The sequence below is a fragment of the Pelophylax lessonae genome (genome assembly GCF_965119305.1).
Source record: "Pelophylax lessonae genome assembly, chromosome: 11".
NCBI classification, from domain to species: Eukaryota; Metazoa; Chordata; class Amphibia; order Anura; family Ranidae; genus Pelophylax; species Pelophylax lessonae.
The window spans coordinates 169,350,964-169,372,173 of record NC_138778.1 but is presented as its reverse complement, the minus strand read 5'-3'; the positions used below and the strand labels follow the sequence as shown (position 1 = coordinate 169,372,173).

The 21,210-nt window shown below is 45.0% G+C and overlaps 1 protein-coding gene across 1 annotated transcript in view; it reads right to left on the bottom strand.

Moving 5' to 3' along the window:
* Positions 1-13,543, bottom strand: part of LOC309566427 (NXPE family member 2-like) — a 72,658-nt gene extending 59,115 nt beyond the window's left edge. The window contains exon 1 of the mRNA XM_082271569.1: positions 13,435-13,543. Within this exon, the coding sequence (XP_082127695.1) occupies positions 13,435-13,527 (93 nt within the window). The 5' untranslated portion in view covers positions 13,528-13,543. The remainder of the gene's footprint in view (positions 1-13,434) is intronic.
* Between the last annotated feature and the right edge of the window lie 7,667 nt (positions 13,544-21,210).

Sequence of the window (21,210 nt, the reverse complement as noted above, 5' to 3'; positions counted from 1 at the left end):
GGATCGGCGCCAGTTTAATGTAAAGAAGGGGCAGCCTAATAGGAAGTTCATTCCGGATCGAGCCAGGGAGGCTCGCACATACAGGCCTGGACAAGAATTTAATAGAAATTGGAGGTCCAGACAATCCTCCAGGAAGACTCCGAAGAACGTCTCCTCTGGGGACCACGAGCCCACTAAGTCCTTTTGAAGTTGGGCCCGCCAAGGCATGCCGAGTGGGAGCACGTTTACTCTCTTTCCGCCATGTCTGGGCGGCTTCGATTCGAGACCCCTGGACCGTCAGAACGGTGTCTTCAGGTCACAAGTGGGTCTTCAAGGAGATGCCAGGTTAAAAATTCCTGCCTACTGCCCTACTCAGTAGAAAGACGTCAAATTTTACTTTCTTACGTCGAGTCTCTCATTGCTCAAGGGGCTGTCAACTCCGTTCCAGAGTCTGAGCAAGGCCAAGGAATTTACTCTCTGCTGTTTCTGGTTCAGAAGAAAAACGGGTCGTGGAGACCAGTCATAGACCTCACTTTCTTAAACCAGTTTATAAAAGGGAGAGAGATTCAAGATGGAAACCCTGCTATCCATACAACAAGCAGTTCAGCCGGCCGATTGGATGGTGTCCATCGACCTGAAGGACGCTTACTTTCATGTCCCTGTGGCAGAAGGTTTTCAAAAGTATCTCCGATTCGCAGTGGGAGGATCACATCTACAGTTTATCTGTCTCCCCTTCGGGCTTTCCACATCTCCACGGACCTTTTCAAAAATCTTATTGGCCGTGGTAGCTCTGCTGAGAACGAGAGGTATCCGGCTCCATCATTATTTGGACGACCTCCTCCTGTTGTCTCAAAGCAAAGAACAACTGGTAGATCATCTAGGGCAGGTCGTGTCCACCCTCCAGAGTTTCGGCTGGCTACTGAACGTAGAAAAGAGCCACTTGACTCCAACACAGTCTCTTGTTTATCTTGGCCCTCTGTTTGATACGGCAAAAGGCGACAATATCTCTGCCAGTAGAGAAGATAGGTACAGTCCGGGTCAGAGTTCGTTTTGCCCTCTCGTCTTCCCAATGCCTGAAGGTGATCGGGACTATGGTCGCAGTAGTTCCTATGGTAAAATGGGCCCTGTGGAAGATGAGACCCTTTCAGAAGGGATTCCTGCAACAGTGGGATGCATGGCACCTGGATCAACCTATCTTTCTGACTCCAGCCATGAGAGCGAGTCTCCCTTGGTGGCTATGCAAAGATCACCTGCTGAACTGCCACTCACTGAGACCAGCTCCGTGGATAGTGATCACTTCGGACGCCAGCAATATAGGCTGGGGCGCCCACTGTCAGTCGGAAGTGGCTCAGGGCAGGTGGAGTTTTCCTACCCAAGGGATAGTGTCCAACGTCCTGGAACTTCGGGCAGCATATCAAGCCCTTTGGGCATTCTCTCATCTGACAAAGAGTCTACCTGTCATGCTACGACTGGACAACACCTCAGCAGTAGCGTATGTGAGGAGACAGGGAGGAATGCGCAGCTGGTCCCTACTAAGGGAAGTAGAGGCGATCATGTCATTGGCACAAAGAAATCTCTCAGATCTGTCGGCAGTCTATGTTCCAGGAATCCAGAATGCCCAAGCGGATTTTCTGTCCAGAGTAGACCTGGACAACAACGAGTGGTCCCTACACAGGGAAGTATTCAATTGGATTCTGTCGTTGGGGTTCTCCCCAGAGGTCGACCTCTTCGCCTCCCCCTGCAACCACAAGCTACAAAAGTATTACTCAAGGTTCAGGGATCCCCAGGCATTCAGGGTGGATGCCCTCTCGGACCAGTGGTGGTTTCACAGGGCGTACGCATTCCCACCGGTTCCGGTAATCTTACAATTTCTCCGGAGACTCAGGTCGGAGCCTGTGGAAATATTGGCGGTGATCCCCTTCTGGCCCAACAGGCCATGGTTTTCCCTTCTGATGCTTCTCAGTGTCCGAGACCCAATTCCTCTACCCATCAGACCGGATTTGCTGTCCCAGGGGTCGGTGCTCCATCCATGCCTGGCTCGTCTACATCTGAGGGTCTGGATGTTGAAAGGAGGAGATTACAGTCGTTGGGTTGTCCTGAAGGTGCGATTTCGATGCTTCTCAGTGCCAGAATAGACTCGACAAATAGGGTCTACCAAAGAATCTGGGCAAGGTTTTCTGCACAGTTGGCTGCAAGGCCTGATCCTCATTCTTCTATCAAGGTTCAAGATGTGCTGACCTTCTTGCAATCAGGTCTGGATCTCCCTCTTTCTGTCAGTTCCCTCAGGGTCCAAGTTTCGGCTATCTCGGCCTTCACGGGTATCTCCTGGGCTAGTCATGCCCTGATACAACAGTTCTTTAAAGGGAGCAGTGAGAATTAGGCCTCAAAGAAAGCCTAGGTTTCCCAAGTGGGACCTTCCCTTGGTGCGTAATTTTCTTTCAAACCGTATTCAGGACACGTCTGAGCCCCTTACCATCAAGGAGCTTACTTTGATCACAGTCTTTCTAGTAGCTGTAACTTCAGCTAAGAGAGTATCAGAAATTGGGGCCCTCAGGGTACAAGAGCCCTTCCTAACATTCTTTCCTGATAGAGTGGTTCTTATTCCCATGTTGGATGCAAAACCGAAAGTGACCTCTGTTTTCCACGAAAACGTCAAAATTGTGTTACCAACTTTCAGACAAGTGGAAGACTCTCAGGTTCATTCTCTGGATGTCGGTAATTGCATCAGAAAGTATCTGGAAGCAACATCTTCTTTCAGGAAATCAGAATATATTTTTGTTGCCTTCTATGGGAACAGCAAAGGCTCCAGGGCCTCTACGAGATCTATCTCCTCATGGTTTATTCAAACCATCCAGTGGGCTTATAGGGCTAAGGGCTTGACCCCTCCATGAGCAGTTACGGCTCATTCGACGCGGAGTGTTGCTACTTCCTGGGCAGCCTCCAGACACGTAACCCCTGACGTAATCTGTAAAGCAGCGGCATGGTCTTCTATTAATACATTTCTGTCCCACTACTGTGTTGAGCCAGTGGCTCTTTCTTCTGTGAATTTTGGTTTGCAAATCTTGTCTGTTGACAAAGTGAATTAAACTTTTTTCTGTTCAGCACTTGCCCACCCTGTGTGTACGGCGAGTTATTTCCCGATACGTATGCTGCCATGGAGTCTGTCAGGAAAACGGAAAATTTATATCAAATACTTACCGTAATTTTCCTTTCCTGATGGACTCCATGGCAGCAGGAGTTCCCTCCTGGATTTCTTTGGAGGATAGTTACAGAACACGTGTGCTGAACAGGTGCAAAGATTTATGGGAGTGATGTCCTATGGGTAGGTTTGGGGGCGGGGCCAAACCCGATACGTATGCTGCCATGGAGTCCCATCAGGAAAGGAAAATTACGGTAAGTATATAAATTTTCCTTTTTTTCTATACCCTTCCCAAGGTCTGTGCCTCGATACAATCCTGTCTCAGAGGTCTACAGACAATTCCTTGGACTTCATAGCTTGTTTTGTGCTTTGACATGCACTGTTAACTGTGGGACATTATATAGACAGGTGAAGGCATTTCCAAATCATGTCCAATCAACAGAATTTACCACAGTTGGACTCCAATCAAGTTGTAGAAACATCTCAAGGATGGTCAGTGGAAACAGGATGCACCTGTGCTCAATTTTGAGTGTCATGGCAAAGGCTGTGACTACTTATGTACATGCGATTGTCTTTTTTTATTTTTAATACATTTCTAAAGATTTCAAACAAACTTCTTTAATGTGGTCATTATGGGGTTGTTTGTAGAAAATTGAGGAAAATAATACATTTAATCTATTTTGGAATAAGCCTGTAAAATAACAATATGTGGAAAAAGTGAAGCGCTGTGAATATTTTCTGAATGCACTGTATGTGTGTACCATAATTATTCTAAACATACAGTGGGTACGGAAAGTATTCAGACCCCCTTAAATTTTTCACTCTTTGTTCTATTGCACTTATTTGCTAAAATCATTTAGGTTCATTCTTCTTCCTCGTGAATGTACACATAGCACCCCATACTGACAGAAAAACACAGAATTGTTGACATTGTTGCAGATTTATTAAAAAAGAAAAACTGAAATATCACATGGTCCTAAGTATTCAGACCCTTTGCTGTGACACTCATATTTAACTCAGGTGCTTTCCATTCCATTTCTTCTGATCATCCTTGAGATGGTTCTACACCTTCATTTGAGTCCAGCTGTGTTTGATTATACTGATTGGACTTGATTAGGAAAGCCACACACCTGTCTATATAAGACCTTCCAGATCACAATGCATGTCAGAGCAAATGAGAATCATGAGGTCAAAGGAACTGCCTGAAGAGCTCAGAGACAGAATTGTGGCAAGGCACAGATCTGGCCAAGGTTACAAAAAGATTTCTGCTGCACTTAAGGTTCCTAAGAGCACAGTGGCCTCCATAATCCTCAAATGGAAGACATTTGGGACGACCAGAACCCTTCCTAGAGCTGGCCGTCCGGCCAAACTGAGCTATCGGGGGAGAAGAGCCTTGGCGAAAGAGGTAAAGAAGAACCCAAAGATCACTGTGGCTGAGCTCCAGAGATGCAGTCAGGAGATGGGAGAAAGTTGTAGAAAGTCAACCATCACTGCAGCCCTCCACCAGTCGGGGCTTTATGGCAGAGTGGCCCGACGGAAGCCTCTCCTCAGTGTAAGACACGCATGGAGTTTGCTAAAAAACACCTGAAGGACTCCAAGATGGTGAGAAATAAGATTCTCTGGTCTGATGAGACCAAAATAGAACTTTTTGGCCTTAATTCTAAGCGGTATGTGTGGAGAAAACCAGGCACTGCTCATCACCTGTCCAATACAGTCCCAACAGTGAAGCATGGTGGTGGCAGCATCATGCTGTGGGGGTGTTTTTCAGCTGCAGGGATAGGACGACTGGTTGCAATCGAGGGAAAGATGAATGCGGCCAAGTACAGGGATATTCTGGACAAAAGCCTTCTCCAGAGTGCTCTGGACCTCAGACTGGGCCGAAGGTTTACCTTCCAACAAGACAATGACCCTAAGCACACAGCTAAAATAACGAAGGAGTGGCTTCACAACAACTCCGTGACTGTTCTTGAATGGCTCAGCCAGAGCCCTGACTTAAACCCAATTGAGCATCTCTGGAGAGACCTAAAAATGGCTGTCCACCAACGTTTACCATTCAACCTGACAGAACTGGAGAGGATCTGCAAGGAGGAATGGCAGAGGATCCCCAAATCCAGGTGTGAAAGACTTGTTGCATCTTTCCCAAAAAGACTCCTGGCTGTATTAGATCAAAAGGGGGCTTCTACTAAATACTGAGCAAAGGGTCTGAATACTTAGGACCATGTGATATTTCAGTTTTTCTTTTTTATTAAATCTGCAACAATGTCAACAATTCTGTGTTTTTCTGTCAGTATGGGGTGCTATGTGTACATTCATGAGGAAGAAGAATGAACTTAAATGATTTTAGCAAATGGCTGCAATATAACAAAGAGTGAAACATTTAAGGGGGTCTGAATACTTTCCGTACCCACTGTATGTACTGTTACTGTATTAATGACACTGGTAGGGAAGAGGTTAACATCAGGGGCAATCAAAGGGTTAAATGTGTTCCTAGGAGGGGCCTACTAACTGTGAGGAGGTTGCTTTGACTGGGGGAAGACAGAGATCCGTGCTCAGCAGAAACACAAGATCTCCATCTTCACCTCTGACAGAATGGCGATCTGCCTCTCTCGGGAATGATTGGGGGTGGCCGCTGGACCCGCTGATTGGCTTTCCCTCTCTCCAATAAGCGTGCGATAAGTCCTCTGGCGGCGCGCACGCTCACCACCTAGACTTTTGCATGAAATGACATACAGGTTAGCGATTTTGTACGGTAGAGCCGACCTGCCGCAGAAAATGTAGGTAGTTGAGTCTGTGTGACTAAATGCCTCTGTTTATTTCTGTGTGACCATCAAGTGTCTGGGCAGTGGTAACTGTCGGGTTCCTGTGTTTTTGTAGTTAAACGCCCAAAAAAGTGGCAAGGGTTTATTTTCTGTTTTGTTTTATTTTTGCTGTTTTGATACCTGCACTTTGTAACCACAGACTTGTAAATAAACCACAGTTTTGTTTTCACAAAGATCCTGCTGTCTGTCCGTTCCTACCTCACTGTGCTGTGACCGATTCAGGGGATCCTGCATACCCCCTACTGAGCTAATCCATTACAAAAGATAAAAATAAAGACTAGTGATAATACTGGACAGGGGAAGACGGGGCAGGGGGGCAATTGCCCCCCCCCCCCCGGCCACTCTGATGCCCTGTAAAAAGGCTGCACTGCGTCTGCCACAGACATGCCTAAAGGACTCTTGGTGAAGAGAAGTAAAAAGTCCCCCACTGCTGACTTACTGAGTGTGGGATGAAGAGAAGGAAAGAGCGCAGGCCTCTCCATAGCATGGATGGTGTAAACTGTGTCTGAGCAGAAGCCAACCGGTTCCATGCCCCACTGAAGATTCTCCTTCACCAGGCAGCTCCGACCGAGCTGTCCCAGCTCCCCCCAACTGCCCCCTGCAGGCCAGGTCAGGAACCAGGATTCGGCCAGTAACTAGAGAGTACCTGGAGAGGAGTGTCAGCCTGGTTTGGGGGCCAGGAGGAGGCTGGGAAGAGGGAGAGTGGGAGGGGGGCCGAGTCACTGCACCATGGGCCTCTGGTTTATACTTGCCCCTGGGCCGAAAGTTGCCAGTAAACCCCTGATACTTGACCATATATGTAGAAGGTGTATAATAGAGACATGATAGGTAGTCCAGGAAGATAATAATAATAATGGTAACTATTACTACATTATTACCACCTCATGGCTACAAAGTAAGTAGTCAAGAGTTTGGGTTGTGTATTAATCAAAGTCGTAATCCAGTATATGTAAAATTATTTCCAGAAAAACGCATTTCAAAAAGTTATAAATTGATTTGCATTTTAATGAGTGAAATAAGTATTTGATCCCATATCAATCAGCAAGATTCTTGGCTTCCAGGTGTCTTGTCTTAAAGGGAGCACTGCTAATCTCAGCTTGTTACCTGTATAAAATACACCTGTCCACAGAAGCAATCAATCAGGTTCCAATCTCTCCACCATGGCCAAGACCAAAGAGCTGTCCAAGGATGTCAGGGACAAGATTGTAGACTTACACAAGGCTGGAATGGGATACAAGACCATTGTCAAGCAGCTTGGTGAGAGGGTGACAACAGTTGGTGTGATTATTTGAAAATGGAAGAAACACAAAATAACCGTCAATCGCCCTTGGTCCGGGGCTCCATGCAAGGTCTCATCTCTTGGAGTTTTAATGATCATGAGAATGGGGAGTAATCAGCCTAGAATTACACGGGAGAATCTTGTCAATGATCTCAAGGCAGCTGGGACCATAGTCACCAAGAAAACATTTGGAAACACACTACGCCGTGAAGAACTGAAATCCTATAGCGCTAGCAATGTGCCCCTGTTCAAGAAAGCACATGTACAGGCCCATCTGAAGTTTGCTAATGAACATCTGAATGATTCTGAGGAAAACTGGGGGAAAGTGTTGTGGTCAGATGAGACCAAAATAGAGCTCTTTGGCATCAACTCGCTGTGTTCGGAGGAGGAGGAGGAATACCGCCTATGACCCCAAGAACATAATCCCCACCATCAAACATGGAGGGGGAAACATTATGCTTTGGAGTGTTTTTCTGCTAAGGGGGACAGAACAACTTCACTGCATCAAAGGGATGATGGATGGGGCCATGTACCATCAAATCTTGGGTGAGGACCTCCTTCCCTCAGCCAGGGCATTGAAAAAAACGGTCGTGGATGGGTATTCCAGCATGGTAATGACCCAAAACCCACAGCCAAGAAGCACATTAAGGTCCTGGAGTGGCCTAGCCAGTCTCCAGACCGTAATCCCATAGAAAATATGTGGAGGGAGATGATTTTCGAGTTAGAAAATATGTGGAGGGAGATGTTGTTCGAGTTACCAAATGACAGCCTCCAAACCTTAAAGAGGAGTTCCACCCTAAATATTGTTTTTCACTGTCCGCTTGCTTTAATTTACCTGAAAAAAATTTGGATAATTTAATTTTTTTTGTTTCACTTACCTTCTTTTTAATTAAAATATACTTACCTTCCTTCCCCTTCCTCCCTCTGTGGCCACGCCCCGCGGCATCACTTCCTCCTTGCATTGACTCCTGGGAAATGAGAGTCATTGATCCCAGAAGTCAATGCTCCTGCACCGGCCCTGCTCGTCACTTCCGGGGCAGGTGCGTCATTCCCTGCTGAACAGCTTCTGGGCATGCCCAGAAGCTGTGCAGGGATGAAGCGCCTGCACCGGAAGTGACGAGCAGGGCATTCTGGGACCCCAACGTCACCGAAGAGGATGCTCCAGCTTCAACTGCCCACACCTGAGATGGCAGCGGTGGACAAACATTTTCAAGGTAAGTATTTCTTCTAAAAGGTAAGTGAAACAGGGGGCAGTTCAGAGGCTATCGTTGCTTAAATGTAGTAGCCCTGACTGTCCTAGGGGTATTTTTTCTAGGGTGGAACTCCGCTTTAATGACTTGGAGAGGAGTGGGACAAAATCACTCCTGATGTGTGCAAACCTGGTGGCCAATTACAGGAAACATCAGACGTATGAGACTGCCAACAAAGGCTTTGCCACCAAGTACTAAGTCATGTTTTGCGAAGGGGTCAAATACTTATTTCACTCATTAACCACTTAAGCCCCGGAGGATTTGGCTGCTAAAGGACCAGGGTCTTTTTTGCGATTTTTTACTGCGTGACTTTAACGGACAATTGCGCGGTCGTGCGACGCTGTACCTAAACGAATTTGACGTCCTTTTTTTCCCACAAACAGAGCTTTCTTTTGGTGGTATTTGATCACCTGTGCGATTTTTTGATCACGCGCTATAAACAAAAAAAGAGCGTAAATTTTGCAAAAATAACTATTTTTTTTATATGAAATTCCCCAAAAAAAAAGTAAAAATCAAAATTTTTTAACATTTTTCGGCCAATTTGTTTTATGCTACCTATGTTTGGTAAAAAAAATCGCAAAAAGCGTATTTTGATTGGTTTTCGCAAAAGTTATCGCGTTTACTAACAAAGGGAAAGATTTTTGTCATTTTTGGTGGTTTTTTTTTTAACGCGTAATGGCGGCGATCTGCGATTTTTTTTTTCGCTACTGCGACATTGCGGCGGACAGATCGGACCCTTGACTGACATTTTTGACACTTTTGGGGGTACCAGTGACATTACTGCAGTAGTCAGTGCTATACATATGCACTGTTACTGCAAAAATGACACTGGCAGGGAAGGGGTTAACTTTATTGGACAGGGAGGGGTTAAGTGTGTCCTAGGGGCGTGATTCTAACTTTGTAGGGACATTCCTATTGGTGTAAAAGCAAAGATCAACCGTTCTACATAGTAGAACGGACAGATCTTCACTTTTACACAGGGAGAACTGACAGGCAGCTTGTTTACACAAGCTGCTCTGTCTTTCTCCCTTCACAGGAGCGATCGCAGTGTGACTGGCGGACATCGAGTCCGCCGGTCACACGCACTGACTTGTCTGTGAACGAGCCGCGGCGGGCGCGCGCCTCGGCGGGCGCGCGCCCGCCCGCGATAGGCTCGCAAGTCAGTGACAGGCGAGTGACGTACCGATACGTCACTCTGCCTGGCCGGGGCTGACCGCCGCAGTATATAGTCGTGCGGCGGTCGGCAACCGGTTAAAATGCAAATACATTTATAACTTTTTTGAAATGCGTCTCTCACTGGTAGAATAAGCCTACCATTAAAATAATAGATTTCTTTGTCAGTGGACAAATGTACAAAATCAGCAGGGGATCAAATCATATTTTTTTCCTTCACTGTACAATGGCAGTAGATTCAATATTTGTGGTGTGATGGGTGAACATCCACCAAATAAATGGAATCACCAGCAATCAAGGAAATAATATTATTCAAGAACCTTATTAAAAATGAAAATAAAAAATAATAATAATTAAAAAAAAGGTTTTGGGGAAATTCTAGAGATAATGCCCTAGGGTGGTAGGGAAGAGACCTGCAGATATACAGTATATCACAATAAAAGATATACTCATCTAGATAAATGTAAGAGAGAATATGTGTGTGCCTACGTGAGCAAATGGGCACAGGTGGATGAATATGAATATACCCACTAATATGGATGGTCATGAAAATTATGTACAAGAGGATGGCGAATGTGGTATGGAGTGTCGCTCCAAAACTACAGGGGAGAGCTACGAATCCATATTGTTGGGGTGTCGCACACACTTGCCTTCCATTGTAGGACACCACCAACAATATGGATTCATAGCTCCCCCCTGTAGTTTTGGGCGACACTCCATACCACATTTCATCAGAGCCGTTCCTACCTACACTGGGATTACCATTGAGATATTTGTATATCGTTATCATATCTCCCCTCAAGCGTCTGTTCGAGAGACAGAGTAATCTGTTTTTTTAGCCTAACAATGAAAAATCTAATAGTGTATGGACAGTCTTTGTTTCATCCTGGCATTTAAATTCTACAACTTCGGTAACAGATACATAGCTTGAGTTGCTGTTATCTTATCTTCTGAATAGCCTTGAATTTTAGGCTGGGCGTACACTAGTAGAATTTCTGACGAAAATTAAAACAAAAGTTTTTATTTTATTTTAACAATCCATTTTGGAACAAATGGACTTTACTGAAAGAAAATCGCATACACTGTTACAATCGAGAAAAAGTTTCCATCCTACTTCTTTGAATTTGCTCTGCATTAAAAATCGAGCATCAATTTGATCCCACTAACGACTCGAAAAAACAAACAAAAATTCTTCCAATGAAAAAATGTCTAACGGAATTCTACTAGTGTATACCCCGCTTTAAGCCTGGCACACACTACTAGTTTTTTTTTTGTTCAACCCAGCAGGCTCAACGAAAAACAGCACATGTTGGAGCCGCTGTACTACCATGTTTTCCTGAAAATAAGACCTACCCTAAAAATAAGTATCTACTGTTATTTTCGGGGAGGGCTGCAATATAAGCCCTACCCCGAAAGTAAGCCCCAGTTTAGTGTTTCTAAAATCCTAGAATCCACTTTATTAGTGTTTTATATAATGTCCACAGTGTGTTTCTGTAATAGAATAGTGTGAAATACCTTTGGTACAGCGCCGCTGGGCGCTCAGCTGATTCCCTGCTCTGTTGTCCTTCTCCTCCCATAGCTGTCAGCGGGGGAATCTCATCCCCTCCCCTCTGCAGTGTTCAGAGCGGGTCACAGAAGCGCCGAGTATTAGATTAGAATTGTGTCAAATACCTTCGTTACAGCACAGCTCAGACCCTTCCGTGACCCCCAGCTGTCAGCGGGGAAGAAGAGAAGGACAGCAGCGGGAAATCAGCTGAGCACCGAGTGGCGCTGTAATGAAGGTATCTCACGCTATTCTAATTTAATACTCGGCGCTTCTGTGACCCGCTCTGAATACTGCAGAGGGGAGGGGCTGAGATCCCCCACTGACAGCTATAAGAAGAGAAGGACAGCAGAGAGGGAGATCAGCTACCAAATGTATTTCACACTATTCTATTATAGAAACACACACTGGACATTATATAAAACACTAATAAAGTGGATTCTATGATTTTAGAAACCCTAAACTAGGGCTTATTTTTGGGGTAGGGCTTTTATTGCAGCCCTCCCTGAAAATAACAGTAGATCTTATTTTCAGTGTAGGTCTAATTTTCAGGGTAGGTCTTATTTTCGGGGACACACGGTAGTACAGCTAAAACTAAACTAGGTAAACACAGGGGATTCCTAACAGGCAGGGAGGAAGAGAAGACAGCACATTACACATAAGACCCACCCCAAAAATAAGCCCTACTGTGTCTTTTGGTGCCAAAATTAATATAAGTCCCGGGCTTATTTTCAGGGAATCACGGTAACTATGCGATGTTAGTACAGCGATCTCCCCTGCTATTCCATTGTGTTTTGACATGGGGACAACCCCCCCCCCCCCGCCAGAACACTCCGGTCAGTGATCTCAGCCATTGGCTGAGAGCGTCAATTGGGAGTTGGTCAGCAGACCTTTTTTGGTCATGTCCCTTTGACAGAAGCCGGGCGAACGCCTGCATTTTGTTGGACTGGCTGCAGTACACACAAACTGAATGTTGGCCAGTTTCTATTTAGGCCCCTTTCACACTTGTGCGACTTGTCCTGTGACTTGGGACTTCAAAGTCACATGACAAGTCATACCCCATGATTTCCAATGAGTACCGTTCATTTCTGTGCAACTTCAAGTCGCAGCAACTTTAAAGTAGTCCCTGCAATACTTTGGACCGACTTTAATGTGACTTGATGTCCACAGACTTCAGGATTACACAGCTATTGCTTCAGGTCGCGTCAAAATCGCACATTTGTGAAAGGGGCCTTAACCAGCTGATGCCGCCAGACATTCGGCCTGTGTGTACTAGGCTTAAAGCAGGCCATAGACGATTCGAATTTCGTTCGAAAATCGTAAATGGCAGTGTTATCGAACGATTTTCGTATCGTTAGTGTGGTATGTAAAACGTTCGATTTTCGTACGACAGCAAAAATTCACATATCCAACATGTTGGTTTTTTTTGCGAAAATCGGCCGAATTTCGTATCATTAGTGGGGGAGTTGTATGATTTCGCCTAACAAAACACAGAACAGTAGGGAGTGTGTCTGGTAGAGATGTGGTTAAAAGGCACAAAAAATAGTGTTTTGTCGTACGATTTTCGGCTCACATTGATGGTACACTCGATGATGTGCACGAGTGCCACTTTCGTTTATCGAACGATAAATCGTACGAAATTCGAATCGTCTATGGCCTGCTTTAGTCTATGAAAGTGTAGTTAGCCAGGTTTCCTGGTTCCAACATAGCCTCCATTCACTGTAGACTCAACTCAAATCAGCTGGAGCATGCTTTTCCAGCATTGCTGTTTATGTCACAAACTCCAGCTTAGTGTACACATAAGTTGAAGTTGAGCTCCCGGGACAAAAACTTTCATTTAAAGATATTGCTCAGTAGCCACAAAAGGATATAAATTCACTTGTTGTGCCCCAAACATATTTAAAACCCAGGAATTACCTTGTAAAAGTAGCAGAGACCTAATCACTGTGCTGTATATGTGCAGAGAGCAGAGCTGTGGGAGGGGCCTAGCAGGCTCCACCCACTAAAGGCTGCCTGCATAAAACTATAGGAGGGGGCAGAGACCAGACCAATCACCCTGCTCAAGAAGATAGAGAAGCATGGACTGGTCTTTATTACATGGAAACAACTTTTCACACTGGATTACTGCACAGATCTGAAAGAAATACACAAAGTGCACCAAGATTCAAGTAAGAATACACCAGACTTTTGTATTTGCACAATATTAACTTATCAGCTTTACCAGCTAAGTATATAGAAGTTGCATATTATACCCCTCTGAATTGTAGATGAAACATGCAGCTAGCAAGCATGATGGAGATGAAAATTACAGCCAGAAATACTTTAAATTTCCAGGTAGAAGACATCCTCTTCAATGAAACTCTGAAAGAGATGACATTTTTTTAGTGCATAGTCCTGTTGCAGTGAGCATAGGTATACATTAAATGTGTGATAAAGTGGTGCGCTATATCTGGATTAACTGTGCAATAATTTGCAACCAATAAATTATACACCTTCAGAATAAAACAAAGAATATGGGTGCAATATGTACAATATACAATTGTGTATAAAGAAAAAAGTCCCAAGACACCAACGTGTCGATATTAAACAATCTTCAGTGATGTGATAAGTGACAGATGGTGTTGAAAACAAATAGTGACTTGAATTCCCTCCACCTGTTGGAATTCCTCCTTACCGGACGGAATAAAGTAAGTGCTCTCCTTAGCAAAATTAAACGATCCCAGTGCTCTAAATCAAACAATGGTGATCCCCACCGTGCGTTCAAAGTGGCCCGCTGGGCTTCTTACCAGATGGATAGAGATAACATGCGTTGTTATACTCCTCTCAAACGAGTGTGTCTCTGTATCCAGTTGGTATTGACAGCCTCTGATGGATATGGATACCAGATACTGTTACGCTGCTCTCAGGCGAATCAGACCTTGTATTCAGATGGCACTGACAGCCGCTTGTTCAAAGCGTTTGGAAAGCTCGTTGCATTCCAGCATAACATCACTTAGATAGGTTCGTAGTAACAGTGTCCATTAGAGAGAGGTGATCCCGTAGCGAGATACGGATCAGCAGCGAGGTTCGGGTTCAATACAGGCAAAAGGGTAAAGCTGGAAGCTCCGGCAGCATAAGACAAGGTAAGGTGAACATCAAGGCATATAAGCATCAAAGCACACCAAGGCACACAGCAGGTTGAACGAAGCTTGAGCACGATATGGCCATATGGTGGGACCAAACCCCCATTTTTATTTATGGATTGTCTTCAGATTTGGTAGTTATTTCTTTTGCATTTGCGCGCTATTCTTTTTTAATATACATGTCTTTTGGTTCATAGCTGCAGCAGCTTTAGAAATACATGGGTATGCTCCCCCAAATTTTTTGCCTGTTTATTATGTATTTGGTCTGACCAGACTATCGAGGTTGAGCAAACACACACCTGTACTCAATCAGTGTCCACCATCAAGTGGATATAGGAGGAGTCCCCTGTAGTGCATTTGCACATCCTTCCCAGCAAGGAGTATTATCTCCAAGGGTTAGAAGGGCTGGATTCATCTCTTTTTCATGGATAGTGTAGGACCCACTGATAATGGGGTACTTTGACGCAGTAGTGGGCTTGAGCACGATATGGCTATATGGTGGGACCAAACCCCCATTTTTATTTATGGATTGTCTTCAGATTTGGTAGTTATTTCTTTTGAATTTGCGTGCTATTCTTTTTTAATATACTTGTCTTTTGGTTCATAGCTGCAGCAGCTTTAGAAATACATGGGTATGCTCCCCCAAATTTTTTGCCTGTTTATTATTGATTGGTGCTTGCATAATTCCCAAAAACACAAGGGGGCACCAGCTAAGTGCAGCATTAATGGGTTTATTATAATAAATATGCAGGGTGGGTCAAACTGTACCCACTCTGCATGCATGGGGCAGAGGCATGACACAAACAGTTTTGAAAATAGTCAGTTTAAGTCATTGGTAAAACTAAATAAATATGATTGGTCCGTTAAGGGAGTTATATAATTGGTCAGTTAAAATATTGTATCCATTGGTTAAAAAATTGATGTTATTAACTGTAATTGGTTGTAACTGAAACCTTGGGCATTAAGGAATTCTCTAAAAAAAGAGGCACGTTACATTATTTCAACAGTCAGCGGGAGAGAAGCAGAAAATTCGGCCCTCCCTCCCACCCTTATTGCTGTCGCGGCTTTGTTTATGTTATGGGGGATATTATATGTTATGTGTGTTAATGGGTAGCTCGGGTTTTTTGACTGAGCTACATGTTATACGTGGTTATTGGTAGTAAAAATGGTTTAATTCGAGCTTTTTGGCTGGACTAATAAGTATCAAAAATATGTGTTATATCCCACATGTTATATATATTGGTTTAATAAATGGCCGCGGCCAATTATACCATATTATTAGTATCAGAGTCATTATTTACATAAATTATAGATTACTGTTCTGCATTCTGCACCATTAAAAAGCCGAATGCAAACTCACATTGATGCTACACTTAGCTGGTGCATCCTTGTGTTCCTTTTTTGTAATTTAAGAGATTTTTTCCTGTCTCGGGTGGAGCTGCCTACTGAAGTACAAATACCCTTCCTATGGGATTTTTATGATATCCTTATGAACATTTTATGGACTATCTATGCTACACAAGCGTATCTTTACATTTACCTAGGGTGATAGAGGCTAACTCCTATGGATAGGCATTTGAATTTGTTTGCGTCACAATTTCAATTGTTGATTGCATACTTCCCTGTTGCTAATTTAGCTTGTGGATTTCATATTCAAAATTCAAAATTGGCAGATAAGGTAAAAATATTTTGCATTATAAGGAACCACAGTCTGCTCAGGGAAAGACTGGGAACCATTGTCCTGTGGTGGTGGTGGTGGGACAACTTGTGGGAAGGTACAGCATGGTAAAGCGGTAGTAAACACCCTGCAAGTGTTTAGCAAAGCAGGTCTCAGATGTGTCAACTGCGTCTTTCTTTAATGGTGGAATGCAGCATGGCCGGTCCCAAATGGGGAGGTTTCTAAGAAGGTTGGTGTGCCCCTATCCTTTCCCTACTTGTCTGGAACCTCTCCCTTCCACTAATCACTGTCCCTGTTAAATAGGATGACCTGTCCTTACACTACCCACACGCGAAAAGTGTGCCAAGTCTGGGAGCCAGGCCCTAAAAGGCTCTGCCTGACCCAAGATGGCTGCCATAGTCACATATGGTGGCAGTATCCGATTGACCCAGGAAACCAAACAAGAATCAAGTTCCTCTTGACTTCCCTTCCAACTGCAATGCCACTGTGGTCAAATGCAACCTACAGTGGAGGAAATAGACTGCACCTGTCTACAAACTGACTAGACTTTCATTGTAGGTTTTTCTATAGTCTAACGAATGTGTACCATGAAAAGTGTGTCATAGGGTCATATTTCTTGGTGGACTTGATGAGCAGTAGGTTTTCCCAAAGGATGCCTTTTCACATTTTTCAGTATGAGCTTCCGTTGTGGCTCTCGGCATACACTCTAATGCTGTGATGGAAGGTCTAAACTGGGAGCCAGGCAGCAGTAGAATGTCCAACATACCTTCCCTATATAAGTTAATTGCTTGATGGGACATGTCCGATCAATCCTCTTGATGATGCTGTCTTCAGCTAAACGCGTTGGGCAGGGCCACAGGACATGACATCATCGTGCATACGATCAGTGATCGGACTCAGTGGTGTTTGTGACAGGAGAATTTGGAATCTTTTTATGATGTCATACAAGAGATTTTATGCGAGTGTGCATTATGATTTTGATAAATTTATGCCAGAACGGTAATATACTATGGAGTTCGCTTTCCTTTTTCATGATACTCTGGATAAGGTGTGAGATCTTTCCTGCAGACATCGATGTGAAGGTTGAGTGGTGCTTGTATTGATCTGCCTATGCCAGTAGAGCCAGTAACCATTAGTGGTACGCTTCTGTCACCATTATAACCTTTATACATACAGTGCCTTGAAAAAGTAATACCCCTGGAAATTTCCCATATTTTGTCATGGTACAACCAAAAACGTAAATGTATTTTATTGGGATTTTATGTGATAGCCCAACAGAAAGTGTCACATATATGTGAAGTAGAAGGAAAATGATAAATGGTTTTCCAAATTTTTTTCAAATAAATATCTGAAAAGTGTGGCATACTGAGCCAATACTTTGTAGAACCATCTTTCACTGCAATTACAGCTGCAAGTCTACTCTTTACCAGCTTTGCACATCTAGAGAGTGACATTTTTGCTCATTCTTCTTTGCAAAATAGCTCAAGCTCTGTCAGATTGGATAGAGAGCGTCTGTGAACAGCAATTTTCAAGTCTTGCCACAGATTCTCAATTGGATATAGGTCTGGACTTTGATTGGGCCATTCTAACACATGAATATGCTTTGATCTAAATCAGTAAGAATAACCCCTGCACATGCTGATACACAACATTTACATGGGGGAATACTTCACCAGCCTATGGCGCTGTCCATGTGTCCACCTCCTATTGGATGTATGCCTTTTAGCCGTTATGTCCTGGTCGCTGCAGCTCCTCTCACACTCCACTGGGGGGGGCGGATAAAAAGCAATTCCAATCTGTAATAGAGGGAAGCGCATGCAGACCTCGGGCAATATCGCTTTATTATAGGGCAAATTGTACAGTACAGTTAAAATGCACTCACATGTAATCTTCTTAGCAAACGCATATCAGCATTTCAACAAGAGCTACTCGCTCCTCCCGTCCCTCCAGATGGTGACACTCCGGTCTCCTCACCAGCGGGAGCCACTGGTGAGGAGACCGGAGTGTCACCATCTGGAGGGGAGGAGCGAGTAGCTCTTGTTGAAATGCCGATATGCGTTTGCTAAGAAGATTACATGCGAGTGCATTATAACTGTACTGTACAATTTGCCCTATAATAAAGCGATATTGTCCGAGGTCTGTGTGCGCTTCCCTCTATTACAGATTGGATTTGATCTAAACCAGGCATGTCCAACCTGCGGCCCGCGGACCGCATTGGGGCCCGGAACCGCAGGCAATGCGGCCCACCGGCTGCGGAGAGAGTCTCCCACCTTTTATGATCTTTTTTTCCTTTTTGAGGCTTCTATGTAAGTCAGGCAAGGGGCACGGCCGTGGCGGCCGGCCGCAATGGACGGCCGCTAACTTTCTGATGGCGCTGATGCATTCTGGGAGTTGTTGTCCACGGCTGTGCTCAATCTCCTGGTGGGTGGAGTCTTGAGAGCAGCGCCGTCAGCCAGGAAACTCGTGGATATTGGAGGCAGGCAGAGGCAGGGTGCATGAGGTGACATGATTGACTGTAGGCTGCGGGGCTGAGCACTGTAATTTTACTTGACCCCAGGACAGGAGCATCAACCCCCCAGGACTGGAGGAGGCCTTGCAGGGACCTGTTGAGCTGCCAGCTGCCGTTGCTGAGGTGAGACCCTGACACCCCCAGCTGACCCCACATCCCATCTATATAACCCCCATTTTCCCTGCCCCAGTGCCCACCCAGTAACCTCAAAATGGCCCTCAACACTGTGGGTCCTGCTGACCCATGGCCTGCGGATCCTGCTGGCCCATGGCCTGCGGGTCCTGCTGGCCCATGGCCTGCGGGTCCTGCTGGCCCATGGCCTGCGGGTCCTGCTGGGAGCTGGCCATGGCCTGTGGCCCACAGGCTATGGCCAACTCCCAGCAGAACCTAAAGGCCAGCAGGACCCAAAGGCCATGGCCAGCTCCCAGCAGAACCTACAGGCCAGTGGCAGCAGGACCCACAAACCATGGCCACCTCCCAGCAGAACCTACAGGACAGTGGCCAGCAGGACCACAGTGATGGGCACTGGTGAGGTTGCAATGATGGGCACTGGTGAAGCTACATTGATGGGCACCGGAGAGGCTGCATTGATGGGCACCGGCTCTCTACTGCAGCCGCTGCTTCCTCCAGCAGTACCCGACGTCATGACCAGCAGTACCCGCAGTGCCAGCAGTACCCACCAGCATTACCCCCCAGCAGTAACCGCCAGAAGTAACCGGCAGCATTATCCCCCAATACTACCCGCCAGCATTACCTGCAGTAATCGCCAGCAGTAACTGCCAACAGTAACCGCCAGCATTACCCACCAGCAGTAACCCCCAGCAGTACCCGCCAGCACTACCCGCCAGAATTACCTGCCAGCACTACCCACCAACACTACCTGCCAGCAGTAACCGCCCGCACTACCCACCAGCAGTAAGCACCAGCATAACCCAACCAGCAGTAAATGCCAGAATTACCCGCCAGCATTACCCACCAGCAGTAACCGCCAGAATTAACCGCCAGCAGTAACCACCAGCAGTACCCGCCAGCAGTAATCGCCAGCAGTCTGCAAAATAAGTAGAAAAGGTATGTGCATTAGCGTGTGTAAATTGTTGCAATATGTTTTTTAATAACTAGTTGTGTTTTGTCATATGATGTCATGTCCTTGTACATACATGTATGAATAAGGACATGACATTTCCTGGCTGCCTAAGTCATATGTTCTAGGGGTGCAACTATTCCCCAACAAATAACTAAATATCTCAGCATGTGCAGTGTTTCGTGTGGTTAGAGTGTTCCTTGAATATTTCTCAGAAGAAGTAAACCTTTGTATACTGATTCAATTTAATTTGATCATCCTCTAGTTGTGTTAAATTAGTGTGGGGGGGGGCGTTGGAGCGCGGCGGCGCGGGAAGGGCGAGGCAGCGTTTTTTTTTTACTTATATACCTTAACTATAGTATATATTTTATGTGCGCCCCGAGAAAATTTCTCTACACTCAATGTGGCCCAGAGAAGCTAAAAGGTTGGACACCCATGATCTAAACCATTCCATTGTAGCTCTGCCTGTATGTTTAGGGTCGTTATCCTCCTGGAAGGTGAACCTCTGCCGCAGTCTCAAGTCTTTTGTAGACTAACAAGTTTTCTTCCAAGATTGCCCTGTATTTGGCTCCATCCATCTTCCCATCAACTCTGACCAGCTTCCCTGTCCCTGGTGAAGAAAAGCATCCCCACAACATGATGCTGCCACCACCATGTTTCACGGTGAGGATGGTGTGTTCAGGGTGATGAACAGTGTTCGTTTTCTGCCATACACAGAGTTTTGCTTTTAGGCCAAAAAGTTAAATTTTGGTCTCATCTAATCAGAGCACCTTCTACATGTCTGCTGTGTCCCCCACATTGCTTCTCACAAACAGGACTTCTTATGGCTTTCTTCTTGCCACTCTTCCATAAAGGCCAGATTTGTGGAGTGCACAACTAATAGTTGTCCTGTGGACAGATTCTCCCACCTGAGCTGTGGATCTCTGCAGCTTCTCCAGAGTTACCTCTTGGCTGCTTCTCTGATTAATGCTTTCCTTGTCCAGCCTGTCAGTTTAGGTGGACGGCAATGTTTTGGTAGGTTTCTCCTTGTGCCATACCCTTTTCGGAATGATGGATTGAACAGTGCTCTGTAAAATGTTCAAAGCTTGAGATATTTTTTTATAACCTAACCCTGCTTTAAACCTCTACAACTTTATCCCTGACCTGTCTGGTGTGTTTCTTGGCCTTCATGATGCTGTTTGTTCACTAAGGTTCTCTAACTAACCTCTGAGGACTTCACAGAACAGCTGTATTTATAATGAGATTAAATCACACACAGGTGGATTCTACTTACTAATTAAGTGACTTCTGAAGGCAATTGGTTCCACCAGGTTTTAGTTAGGGGTATCAGAGTAAAGAGGGCTGAATACAAATACATGCCACACTTTTCAGATATTTGTAAACATTTATCGTTTTCCTTCCGTTTCACATTTATGTGCCACTTTGTGTTGATCTATCACAAAAAAATCCCAATAAAATACATTTACATTTTTGGTTGTAACAGGAAAAAATGTGGGAAATCTCAAGGGGGATGAATACTTTTTCAAGGCACTGTATTTAGTAAGCTTGATCACAAATGGTATGGTGAGCACAATTTGATTTTGTTGTGTGACTGGATTATACAAGTAGAGGAGTTCAACTACACTAGTGCGACATTGA